Source organism: Hesperophylax consimilis, chromosome 9, assembly GCF_061612785.1.
Source record: "Hesperophylax consimilis isolate HC1 chromosome 9, BYU_Hcon_1.0, whole genome shotgun sequence".
NCBI lineage: Eukaryota > Metazoa > Arthropoda > Insecta > Trichoptera > Limnephilidae > Hesperophylax > Hesperophylax consimilis.
Genome location: NC_142844.1, coordinates 4,037,215 through 4,050,818, shown reverse-complemented (window position 1 = coordinate 4,050,818; position 13,604 = coordinate 4,037,215). Strand labels below are relative to the sequence as shown.

The 13,604-nt window shown below is 38.3% G+C and overlaps 1 protein-coding gene across 1 annotated transcript; it reads right to left on the bottom strand.

Moving 5' to 3' along the window:
- Positions 1-594: 594 nt before the first annotated feature.
- LOC149420805 (prolyl 4-hydroxylase subunit alpha-1-like) lies at positions 595-9,488 on the bottom strand. The gene is made up of 9 exons (XM_089635224.1): positions 9,366-9,488; positions 8,388-8,566; positions 7,384-7,505; positions 3,804-3,907; positions 3,497-3,650; positions 2,681-2,905; positions 1,972-2,037; positions 1,378-1,543; positions 595-911 (listed from the first exon to the last, which is right to left on the bottom strand). The coding sequence occupies exons 1-9, from the start codon at positions 9,440-9,442 to the stop codon at positions 787-789; spliced, it is 1,218 nt and encodes a 405-aa protein (XP_089491350.1). The 5' UTR covers positions 9,443-9,488; the 3' UTR covers positions 595-786.
- Positions 9,489-13,604: the final 4,116 nt, after the last annotated feature.

Genomic DNA, 13,604 nt, shown 5'->3' with positions numbered 1-13,604 from the left:
AGAGATCAAATGGGAAAATAATTCAGGGACTCCAGATGTATTCATATTAGAGGGTTCGGCTCGGTAGAACTCCTAACTGGACCTACAAATCCTACTGATCCCTCAATATAAATATTTAAAAATATTGTTTTGTTTATTATTACTCATTTGGTTGATCTAGCGACCTAGGAATATATGACTGTTGTATAATTTTTCGATAGTTATTGCCTCACCTCTGTTCAATATCATCTCATCTCTTTTCTCAACTCAACTTCAATCTTTCATAAAATTATGAAATTTGTCCATTTGAATAAATTAAACACATAAATTCACCTGCCCTCTATACACACTTTGAAATGATAGCCTAGAACACACCCTTGAAGTGTGAAGGCAACAAATAAAAAAAAGGGATATTTCGAAACTTTATAGCTGATGATAGAAATTCCGCTGCAAACTGAAAACAGTTGCATTGATCTGAAAATTCAAAATATTAAAAAAAAACTACAAATTTCGTGATGCAGACTGTTGGGGGAGCTTCAGCACCCAAATTTTCAGTATGGAAAATGAGTCTTTTCCTCAATGAGACAGTACTTTAATACAAATTTGTGCGTTTATTATTACTATTACATCATTTATAATATGTCACGTAAATTTATTGTAGCAAATATTTCTACGAATACAATTAAAATAGAAAAGTGCATCCTTGCCAATATAGAGATATAGATTATGATAGACATTTTAAAATTTTGTAGGATAAATTGCAACTCTTCAATAGCGCAAAGTATGAGAAACGTTCTAGACAGTGTGTTATAGGGAATGATTATATCTGGGCACCGGCATGGGATAAGTTTTAGTCATTCCTTCATCTTGGTACTCCAGGTTACACGGCACACGAAGCTCCTGTCCTCGCTGGTGAATCCATTTGTTGGCAACTGTAAATGCACAGGAGGTATTCATAGCTAAAACATAAACAACTATCACCGTCGTGACACCAACCAGTTATTAAATTTTTATTAGACCGTAAAATTGACACAAATATCATCCCAATCATCAAACCCTTTTAGTGGTTCTGTGTCAAGGTAAAGGTTATTTTATTAAAATTAATTAAAATATTCATATACGATTTAAGATTCTCACGGCCGAATATTATTGTGATGAATATTACAATAATAATACGATATCAGGGTATTAGTCCTCACAGTGTCGCTACAAGGATGTCTAAAATATTGGCGAAAGGTGGAGGAAGCATAACATATCTGAAAAATCAATCGCAATAAAAATATTTACATGTTTGTAAAATTACAGTTTCAGTTATAATTACCGTACAATTGATTAATTCAATAAATTACCCCCCTGATCCACTTCTGATAACTGACAGAACAAGTATATTAAACTTACTCCACTTGGTTCCTTGTAGCACGGGGCAGGCCCCGTGCAAGGTGGCATAGTTTCCTTCGCCCGATGGGTGCAGGTTGAACCAGAAGAGTGCGCTCCCTTTCCGTGGGGTAACCCCCACCCCCAGCGTAGGGAACACTGTGCGCCCACCATACGCCACGTCTGATAACTTTCGGAACAACAAAACAACATCACATTCTGGTTAGTAAAATTCTGTATGTTAGCCAAGGAAACTAAGTCAAGAGAAGTAATGCCACAGGTTGTGCGACGAAAGGGTGGGCCTATTATGAACAGAGGCCAGCCAAAGTAGAAGTCACAGTAGGAGGCACCTTGTCGAGGCGTTGGTTCCCCGACCCGAATACAGGTCAAGGGGAAGAAGATGGTGATGAGTAAATATTATTAAAACGGGTCTCCAGTGACAAAATGTTTTCAAAGCATCCAACACAAATAAAAACATTGTGTCGGGACACATAACGTTTTTTTGTTTTCCATCGGCTACGGAAAACAAAAACAATGTTTTTATTTTTGTCGGATATTTTGAAAACATTTTGCCGCGAGTGACACGCCTTTAGATATCAGAGACTGTATTATACGTACGTAATATATGAATGTTGCAAGTCTGTGGCCATCTATTTTTTCTGTGATGCTTTGTTGATCATTTTTCTGAAAACATAATTTGCATAGAGTAAAAATAACATTGGGAACTGTTATGAGGTGAAAAATATGGTGGGAAGGAAGGTGTAAGGAATGTGGTTAGGAGAAACCAACTGTTTGGATCTGGTTAATAATACCATCATGCACTGTTGGCCATCAGATAAGGACTGGGTCTGAAAAGTATTCCACCAGCTCTCCTGAACGGTGAGCTTCTGAAAGTAGTAGAGGAAACAAAGTATCTAGGGTAAATCATGAAGAGTAAGCTGACGGACGACGATGACATTTACCGGCAAAGACGAACGCACAGCCAAGAGCTACAAGGGCAAGCCAGGATCAGTCATCAGTGCGAGTTTACCTGCAGAGATTGCTAATGTGCTGAAGGCTGTCGTGAGAGTTTACCTGCAGGTGTCACTAATGTGCTGAAGGCTTTCGTATGAGTTTACCTGAAGGTGTCGCTAATGCCCTGAAGGCTGTCATGTGAGTTTGTCTGCAGAGGTCGGTAATGCCCTTAAGGCGTTCGTATGAGTTTAACTGCAGAGATTGCTAATGTGCTGAAGGCTGTTATGAGTTTTCCTACAGACGTCGCTAATGTGCTGTGAGTTTTTTTTGGCCAAAATGGCAACATTTTTTAAAATTTTAGTATTCTTCCAACCTTAGAAAAGTCCACGTGAGGTTCGTAATGCCCTCCTGTGCCATAATTGGCCACTTGGAACGGCTCCGCTGACTCCATGCTCAGCCCCGTCAGGTCGGTAACCCTCTTACTAAGGGTATTAATGACCTCTCCCTCTTCATTATCTATCCAGCACTGTTTGCTGATGCGGACCGTGCTCACACTACCACCGCCTGTTTTATCATTTTCGACTTCCGAGAGCTCTAACTGAAAATTAATATGCATTGTACGATTTAACAATAATTACATATTGGAATAACGATTTTCAGAATTTCATGCTTTTGTTTTGGATTATAATGACAGTTAAATATTAAACTTTCCGGGAGTAAGTTACCTAATGCTGGCCGTGCTCTGGGGAGTGAGTTTTTTTTACATAAATAAAAATATATATTTTTTGATTAAATGTATGCTTTATGCAAAATAAATAACGGCCGATATCTCTGTCGATAATGATGTAAAATGTTTAAAATTGGTGTAAAGTTACAGGAATATGCCCAAAGATGGCAATACGATGCATATTTACAGAATCGAGGCGTATCTATGCGACGCCTGTCGTCCATAGCCGTCCATACTCCTTTGGCGAAAGTGTGTACCGTTGTTCATTAGCGTCCATACTCCCGGAAAGGTTAAATTCATTATTTTAGTGGGACGTAAGTTGTCATTCTGAATTTGCATACAATGAAATTAGTAGCACTCATGTGAATTGTCAAGTAATTAGTATGCTAGAGTTATCCCATTTCAAAAAGTGATGGTGATAAATTTTTTTTTTCTCCGGTATGTACAATATTTTATATTTACCCTTGATCTGGCAATTTCTTGCAAGAATTTGATTTCATTGTCATGGATGACATCATAAAATACAACGACATACGGGTCTAAGTAATACTCCTCAACTTTGACCGGAGCCAGCCTCAAGAAGGGATTGTACTTTGTCAAGTAACGACACTTCAAGCTGAAAATACACTCTCATTACAATGCAAGCAAACAAATGAAAACATCACAAGATTGGAATAATTATGTTATTCTGTTATGTTATTATAACTGGGAGTAAAAGAAAATGACCTTATTGTAAAAATAATTTTAAAAACATTTCAAGGTGGATTACTGTTTTTTGGTATCTTCTGGAAGATCCAGTTCGTCTCGGCATAACTCTGCATAGTTTTCAAAAAAGTATGTTTTTCTTGGCTTATCTTCATTTAGAACTTCCCACTGAAAACATGTCATAACTACGGATAACTTTTATTATCAGGGCATTTGGATCATGATCCTCAGCTTGAGGCAATTATATGAATATTATATAAGAGTCCCAACCATCTGGGGCCAGATAGACCATGGCATCCTCAATTGTGGCATGTTATGAGGCTGAAGGTAGTGGGAGAGGGAAAGAGATGGGGAGGTACCATCTGGAGCCAGATAGACCATGGCATCCCCAATTGTGGCATGTTATGAGGCTGAAGGTAGTGGGAGAGGGAAAGAGATGGGGAGGTACCAACTGGAGCCAGATAGACCATGGCATCCCCAATTGTGGCAGGTTATGAGGCTGAAGGTAGTGGGAGAGGGAAAGAAATGGGGAGGTACCATCTGGAGCCAGATAGACCATGGCATCCCCAATTGTGGCATGTTATCAGGCTGAAGGTAGTGGGAGAGGGAAAGAGATGGGGAGGTACCATCTGGAGCCAGATAGACCATGGCATCCCCAATTGTGGCATGTTATGAGGCTGAAGGTAGTGGGAGAGGGAAAGAGATGGGGAGGTACCATCTGGAGCCAGATAGACCATGGCATCCCCAATTGTGGCATGTTACGAGGCTGAAGGTAGTGGGAGAGGGAAAGAAATGGGGAGGTACCATCTGGAGCCAGATAGACCATGGCATCCCCAATTGTGGCATGTTATGAGGCTGAAGGTAGTGGGAGAGGGAAAGAAATGGGGAGGTACCATCTGGAGCCAGATAGACCATGGCATCCCCAATTGTGGCATGTTATCAGGCTGAAGGTAGTGGGAGAGGGAAAGAAATGGGGAGGTACCATCTGGAGCCAGATAGACCATGGCATCCCCAATTGTGGCATGTTATGAGGCTGAAGGTAGTGGGAGAGGGAAAGAAATGGGGAGGTACCATCTGGAACCAGATAGACCAAAGATATTAGAAGAACGAGATGTGCTATGCGCAGTTCGTACTGAGTGGAATTGTTTTGCCGAGTGTCGCCGGTTTTGTTCACCAATACTACTGCACACCTTCGCTTGCGCTAAGGTATCCGCACTAATACATAGAACAGATTTCTGTGCGTACACGTCCCGATACCGTTCAAAGTACCCTAATTAGGTAGTACTCCGGCTACGGTCCGGCGGCCAACATAGCATATCTCGTTCTTCTAATATCTTTGAGATAGACCATGGCATCCCCAATTGTGGCATGTTATGAGGCTGAAGGTAGTGGGAGAGGGAAAGAAATGGGGAGGTACCATCAGGAGCCAGATAGACCATGGCATCCCCAATTGTGGCATGTTATCAGGCTGAAGGTAGTGGGAGAGGGAAAGAAATGGGGAGGTACCATCTGGAGCCAGATAGACCATGGCATCCCCAATTGTGGCATGTTATGAGGCTGAAGGTAGTGGGAGAGGGAAAGAAATGGGAAGGTACCATCTGGAGCCAGATAGACCATGGCATCCCCAATTGTGGCATGTTATGAGGCTGAAGGTAGTGGGAGAGGGAAAGAAATGGGGAGGTACCATCTGGAGCCAGATAGACCATGGCATCCCCAATTGTGGCAGGTTATGAGGCTGAAGGTAGTGGGAGAGGGAAAGAGATGGGGAGGTACCATCTGGAGCCAGATAGACCATGGCATCCCCAATTGTGGCATGTTATGAGGCTGAAGGTAGTGGGAGAGGGAAAGAAATGGGGAGGTACCATCTGGAGCCAGATAGACCATGGCATCCCCAATTGTGGCATGTTATGAGGCTGAAGGTAGTGGGAGAGGGAAAGAAATGGGGAGGTACCATCTGGAGCCAGATAGACCATGGCATCCCCAATTGTGGCATGTTATGAGGCTGAAGGTAGTGGGAGAGGGAAAGAAATGGGGAGGTACGATCTGGAGCCAGATAGACCATGGCATCCCCAATTGTGGCATGTTATGAGGCTGAAGGTAGTGGGAGAGGGAAAGAAATGGGGAGGTACCATCTGGAGCCAGATAGACCATGGCATCCCTAATTGTGGCATGTTATGAGGCTGAAGGTAGTGGGAGAGGGAAAGAAATGGGGAGGTACCATCTGGAGCCAGATAGACTATGGCATCCCCAATTGTGGCAGGTTATGAGGCTGAAGGTAGTGGGAGAGGGAAAGAGATGGGGAGGTACCATCTGGAGCCAGATAGACCATGGCATCCCCAATTGTGGCATGTTATGAGGCTGAAGGTAGTGGGAGAGGGAAAGAAATGGGGAGGTACCATCTGGAGCCAGATAGACCATGGCATCCCCAATTGTGGCATGTTATGAGGCTGAAGGTAGTGGGAGAGGGAAAGAAATGGGGAGGTACCATCTGGAGCCAGATAGACCATGGCATCCCCAATTGTGGCATGTTATGAGGCTGAAGGTAGTGGGAGAGGGAAAGAGATGGGCTATTCAGATGTGGTAATCAAGCACTGTAAAGCTATTTCAAGCAATGTTTCAATTCTAAATGGTGGTCTACCACCAGTCTACCAATTTTGAACACCATGTTACTATTTAGTTGCTGGCAACAGTATTTTTCCCACATTTTTGCACTACCTCTATTTTAACAACAACAGATATCTCATAATTTAAAGTACTGTTTTTCACCGTTTAAAACCTCTGTATGGTTTTAGTTTTATACTACTTACTAAAGATTATAAACGGGTTAACAAATTAAATTTAAAATTGAACAAATACAGGATGTTTCAGCACCTACCCGACGGATTTTAACCCGCCAGTGGTGATGCAAAATCGACTTACATAGTTGGTGACAATGGTCTCTGGGACTCCAATACTACATAACTTCTGTAAATGTAGGATATTATTTTAGAAAAGTGCACCTTTGTTTTTTCATAAAAATGGGACATTAAATAAAATACCGTCTCTATAATAATTATAATCTCAATTTCACTTATATATTTGGTGACGCCGGTCTCACAGACTCCGTAACATGCGCCCACGTCGCCGTCGCGAGATGTACTGTCAATCAAGGATGCGCAATCAGGCAGCTACTCACAATCACATCCCAAATCGACGGAGGGGAAAAAAATATTAGCGGTTTTCTAAAAACCCGGTCTCACAGACACATGCGTCACCACTGGTTTCCACTCCCTGAGCGATGGTTTCGCCACACTCGCTACGCACATGTTTCAATCTAAATATGCACAAATTATTTAAATAACCCAAACTAAGAACCTAATGACCCATTATGTGCATGTTTTACGACTCCCCAGACCGGTTGTTTCTTGTGGTAATTAAGTTGAAACAAAGTTTTGTTTATATTATATATGTATTTTTATATACTTAAATGTATATTTAAAAAGGGTTACGAATAACCTCACAATATTTGAAAATATTCTACTGTCATTATAAGCAGAAGATGTTGCTTGTGCATTGATGGAGGCCTTAGCCAGCAGAGGAATTGAACCTACGATGCCTGTCAGCCACTGAGATATATATTTTTACAGTAGTATATAAATACTTACCATTTTAGTGTCTCTCATCTGTCTGATTTCTGTGAAGACAGACAACTGACTCTGAGCCCATTCATTTCCAGGATCCCACTGAAGTAGATCCCTGGTTACACTCAACGCTTTATCTATGTCACCTAAAATATAATTTAAATAGATGGGAGATGGGAGTTAGTAAACATGGAGCATTATGTGATAGAACAGCGGGCCCTGATTGTTAAACATTATTAACAAAATGGTGAAAGTTTTATTGCCATGATTCGTAAAGTGCGTTCATTATTCGGTCGAAATAATGATCTTAATTCACCTACTTTGAAAAGAATAATCGAAAAATTCTAGTACTGGTTCGGTTTGTGATGTGAAACACACCACACCAGCTCGTAGGGGTCGTTCAAAACAAAACATTTATTTATACTGAGTTTTTACAGATGTTCTCACTTATGTGTGAACTATCCAGTTACAAAAACTCAGTTAATTTACAGACAAAAATATACAATTGCATAAAAATTACATACTGTAACATATAGGTAAAAATGCAATTAATCACGCAATGAAAAATAAAATGCGATAAAAATGCAAACATCACGGCAGTTCGCAGTGTGGCCGAGAGTCCAGGGACGTTGATTCGTCATACAATTTTGCCAAAAGATTGCATGTGCCAGCGAAGCCGTGGCGGTCATTTGCCAGATTTTTTTAGTTTCATACATAATTCCCAAATGTATATACATTATAACTCAATTAATTTTTCAATACTTTGCTACAAAAAACCATGTTTTATTAAACCTTGAATTATTGTGCTCTTATTGAAACACCTTTACCTACTATCTGATTTCACTATGTAGTAACAACTCTAAAATGTATGGACAAACACAGTCATATTCATCCTCTTAGAACATAAACGAGGAATAAAATAATATAAATTAATCAGATTTTTTGGCCCTAAAACAAGACAGTTGTAGAGATGGTTGATAACTGTGAAATATGAGAAAAATGAATACATATAAAAATGTACATAGTACCTTGCTTGAAAGACGAATATACAAGCCATTCTAGAATTAGGCTTTTGTCAATTGGATTATGATCATCATCTTCATATTTATTCAATGCAACAGTGTACCAGGTGGTTGCGTTTTCAAACAATTCCATGTTGGTTAGCTGATAGCCTAACTCAAAGCAATCGCTGGCTGTCATTGGAATACTAGAAAAATAGTTAAATTAAGTACCTTTGGGTATATATTATTCAGTTCAGTTCAGTCCTTGTATTTTTTAGTTCTCCCTATTCTAGCCGAGCGATATTCGAAATTTATCTTTCATCGGGTAAATTAGGGTCAGCTATCCAGGTAACAGATCCCAAAAAAAGTTATGATATTACGTGATATACAGCACGCGGTAGAGAAGGAGAGGGAGATTATTCATTTTGTGTGTAGCGTGAACATGTAATTTATATATACCATGCCCAAATGCATTATGAGGTTATGTCTCTCGTACCCAACAATATTGACAACCAACACCTTGGTCCTGCAAGTCTATTGATGGCTAAGACAATTGTTCGGCAATAGGCAATAATAGGCAATTTATCTTGCTTATTTACCAGCACTTTAATAAACTACGTTTGATCAAGCGCCATCGGCGTCCAACTTGGCTGTCAGAGTGTCAGTGTGTAAACAGAAAGGGTTGCAGCAACACTTCCCAGTTCTTAGTTTTAATAAATAAATAAAAACTTTGTGTGGGCACACATGACCAGTTCCTACATCAATTGGATAAGGTGCTCCCACAGCCGTTGTGCATAGGTGAGGGCTTAAAGAGTAGGCGATGTATGAATGCGGTGCGGTGTAGACTAATGGACATATGGTCAACGAATTGACGAGGTCCACGGGGCAACGCCCGAGGCCCTAGAATGGCTCGTAGATCCTAGTTGTCCCTTTCTGATCCCCCTACCATATATGACAGAAGAAGAATAATAATAATGTTTATCGTACAATATGAGCATTAGGTACCTGTACTGTATGCCTTTAAGTTTTCCATTTGAGATTTCTTCAGAATCCAACATGTATAGATTTTGCAGCCTCAACATAGCATCAGAAGCCGCTAACAAATCATTTTCATCGGGAAACACCAGTTCGTTTTTTAATTCCATTATTTGAGGAAATGCTAGAAGCGAAAATAGGAATAAGTAAAGCATTCATAATTTATTTATTTATTTATTAACGGACATCGTCCAAATTACAAAATAATAACACTAATAAAGTAAAATGAAAAATATAGGAGTAGACAAAGGTACATGAAAGCAAAGACATAAGGTAGATATAATATAAGAAAATAAAGTGACAAGTCGAATCAAGTCAAGAATACGCCGTGGGTCAGGACCACAGGACACTTATAATATTCCGTCACTTGTTTAGCGACTGGCAAAAATCATTTTGACTTATCCCAAAAAAGTTAAGGTTTTGACTTGAGTTGACCAGTCTACACATTCTGGACAATGGTGAATAATATCCATAATTTGTCGAATGATGGTTGAGGAAGAGCAGTTCATTATTTCCGAGTCTTTGCGAGGGGATATGGAAGGGAATGAGTTGCAGTAGAGTAGGTGAATCAGTAATACCATTTATAATTTTGAAGAAGCAAATGAGGTCATTTCTTTCCCGACGGACTTGCAAAGGAGAGAGGTTTAGAGTTAGTTCAATTTCATCATATGAGTATTTGCCTTTTTCTAAACCTAGCCTCCTAGCAATCCCTCTTAAGAACCGATGTTGAACAGATTCAATGCGTCGAATGTGGACAGCATAAAAAGGAGACCAAATAACACAAGCATATTCAAGATGGGGGCGAACCAACGAGCAGTAAAGAGTTCTAAGGGTATTTACGTTTTTGAAGTCCGAAGTGATTCTAGTGATGAAACCAAGTAGTTTGAGCGATTTATTAACGATTGCAGTTATGTGATCCCGAAAAGAAAGCTTGCTATCAAGAGAGACACCAAGGTCTTTAATAGATGTAACAGTTGTTAAGCAAATATTATTAAGTTTGTATTCGAAGACAATCGGTTTTTTTGATCTATAGAAGGACATAATTTTGCATTTATCGACATTTAGTTTAAAAAAAATAATAATAATACATATAATTGGAAGTTAATCTATCTTTATTACATTTTTTTATCTCATCATGTTATGCAAAATTGTAGGTTTCTTGTGATAATCTTACCTACAGGATTGTGATTCCGCACAATGTTTTCCGTTTTACACCAGTCTAAATGCAATCTCTTTATGATTTTGAAAGCATTAATTGGGTTTGCCAAATAATTAGTCACATCCTTCGTAGCCATATGGTATTCTGCATTATAGGCATCAAACTGTCTGAAAAGCAGGTGATTTTATGATTTTTATTAGGCTGCATGCATTAAAATTCTAATAAGGAACTCCACTCCTTTATTATTATTTTTTAATCAATATTGAACTTCTAACTTAAATACCAGTATATTTTTTTACTGTTATAGTTAGTTTTAAAATTAAAAATAATTTACAAAGTTTTAATTTTTCAGTTCTCCCCAAAACGCACCAAATCTGTGGTGTGTCTGTATGGCATCACCAGTCACAAGGAGCCTTAGTTTTGTTTCAACAGATACTAATTTTGTATGGCACCGTTTAGAGTCGAAGACATTTTTTTTATTCTTAAGTTTAACCATTTTAAATATTGAAGAATACAAGGTAGAATGTTAGCATCTCGTCACTACTGTTATTGTATTGTACCAAAGTGCAAAAACACATCCATGATAGCACTTGATAAACAATTCATCAGTGACTCAAAAACTGCGGAACTCACGGAAAAAAAAATGTTGTGAGGTCATCAAACTAAGCATTAATAATGCTCGTATCATCTGGGTCAACTGCATTTTATTGTGGAGATCTTTTTGATGGAAGTACACTAGTTTAATTTAGACGATCTAATATATCGTTGTTGCGTTGTTTTCAGTAAAACCTTTTAACAGCAAAAATTTTTAAAAAAATCAAGGAATCGGCCCAATCTCGCTATGTACATAAGTTTAGCCGTTATCGCACTAAACTCATTCAAACGTTGTTTGTTGACGCATCTGAATACAAAACTGGCAAGATTTTTGCTTCCCCTGTAAAGTTTGGTAAAGCTCGCATGCCGGTCTTGCAAGCACAACGACTATGTATGTTTGCTGCAAATTTAATCTATATTGTACTTGTCACAAAGAAAAAACATTTATGTCGGGGGAGATGGTAAAAGATGAATTACCGTTTTTCTCAATCAAAGTTAAAAATATGCATAAATTATTAAAATAACTCAAACTAACAACCTAAAAACCTATTTTGTGTATGTTTACGTCTCCCCCGACTTAAATAGTTGTCTCCATCAGTTAAGTTGCAATCAAATGTTGTTTTTTTAAAGAGCCTTTGCATGAGGCGGAATTTGAGAACCAAATACTGTTGGGATTTTGATCACTTTTCCTACAATTTGCGTGGTAAAAATCGCATAGGTTTTTATGTGAACGGAGATTTAAATTAATTTATTTTTCCTCTCTAAACACTGATTGAACCCCCACTGAGAATGTACACGAACCATCACTGAACATAAGTTTTGTGGTTTTTTCTTTCTCCTGAAAAATTTGTTTCTTGCCACATCCACTGTATTGCACGCCGAATAGTATAAACACAAATAACTTTGTTTACATCACTTTTTTCTACATGTTTCATGGACAAAGTTCACCTTCATGAAACACGTAGAGGTTATATGTATTTAAGTGATGTAAACAAAGTTATCTGTGTTTTAATATAATAAATAGTGACATCACAAAGTGATAGGCTATCAGAAGAAATTTTCTTCGAAAAAAAAAAAATTTAGAGTTTAATATAATTTTTCATACTTCCTGAGCACTTTAAGATGATCTTCCTGACTCTTCAAGTAGGCCTGCAGGGAGTCCAGCAGAGCCCCCTCAGTAGCCACCATGTCCTCCATCCCCACCAGTGCCGAGAATAAGTCGGCCCACGCTCCTGAACACATCACAATATAAACAAACACGCGGAGAAACAACATTTTGCAGTAAATTCAGGTATAAAATTGTAGAAAATATTATGAAGAAATAAGAAAAAAATATGTATAACTGAATAGTGAAGGTTTTTACTACTTGACTTCTTTTGTTTAATTTCGAAATTTTTATTTTTTTATTCTTGAACTATTTTTTTATTGAGGTAGAGGTGATTGTTTGTAAGAGCAGGTAAAAATTTAGTAGTAATTACAAGTACCTACCTAAATTGCAATAAAAATAAGCCAAACCAAATACCTCACAATATTAATAATACCTCCAACTTCTGATATTTCCCATATATCCTGATGGAAACATGTTGCACTAGCGGCGTGAGTTGTTCGTTTTCTTTCATACATTTGAATGAATTTTATGTGCATATGGTAAATTATTTATTTTACGTTAAATAATTAGAGAATTCGATTTTTTTTTAAAAAATTAGTTGACCTACATTGATGCAATGGTAACCCATGTATAATTTCACCACTTTTTTTGCTCATACGTAAAAAATATTAAAGCGGCTAACAACTCTGTCTTTGATGGCTTAGAAATGTAAATGAATCATAGACATATGAATATTAGTAGACCTGCCCTAAGTGATTAAAAGCGTATTATCCCCACTCCCCATACCGGTTCCATTGGAGCCGGCTGGGCTCGCGTATGGCCTCAAGTGAAATTTGAAAACGTGACGTCATCATTCTTGTGCGAACTATGGTCGAGGCATCATCGGTTCATTTTACGAAATAACACGGCAAAATGTTGACTTGTACTATGAAAACTTGTAAAAATAGATGTGAAAAAGAGAATAAACCCAATTGTCGTATTACATTCCATATATAAGCATTATTTTACTTTATTTTAAGCATATTCACATCGTATAATATAGATCAGTTTTAGAAACATATACTATCACACCGAGAAACGTCTGGACGCGAAACACAAAGCTGGTTGGTTGCTGGGAAGTAAATTATGAACATTTATAAAAGTGTCTTAACTAAATACTTAAACGAAATATTCGACTCTGAAAATAGAACCGAATTTTTTTCCCATGTAAAAATGTCTATTCATTCAAAAGCAGATTTTACTTTTAAGAAGTAAATGGTGATATTATAATGCGAGATGCCTATTTACTGTCAGATTGATTTATTGACGAATCACAGTCAGCCTTACGCCCTTCGTTCTTCAACAGTTG

Bases quoted from the DNA above. Each gene is read 5' to 3' on its own strand.
- LOC149420805 (XM_089635224.1), bottom strand. From the start codon at position 9,442: ATGTTGAGGCTGCAAAATCTATACATGTTGGATTCTGAAGAAATCTCA. The intron at 8,567-9,365 runs GTACCTAATGCT...CTATTTTTCTAG, and splicing joins CTTAAAGGCATACAGTACAG to TATTCCAATGACAGCCAGCG. The intron at 3,908-7,383 runs GTAAGTATTTAT...ACATGTTTTCAG, and splicing joins AGATGAGAGACACTAAAATG to TGGGAAGTTCTAAATGAAGA.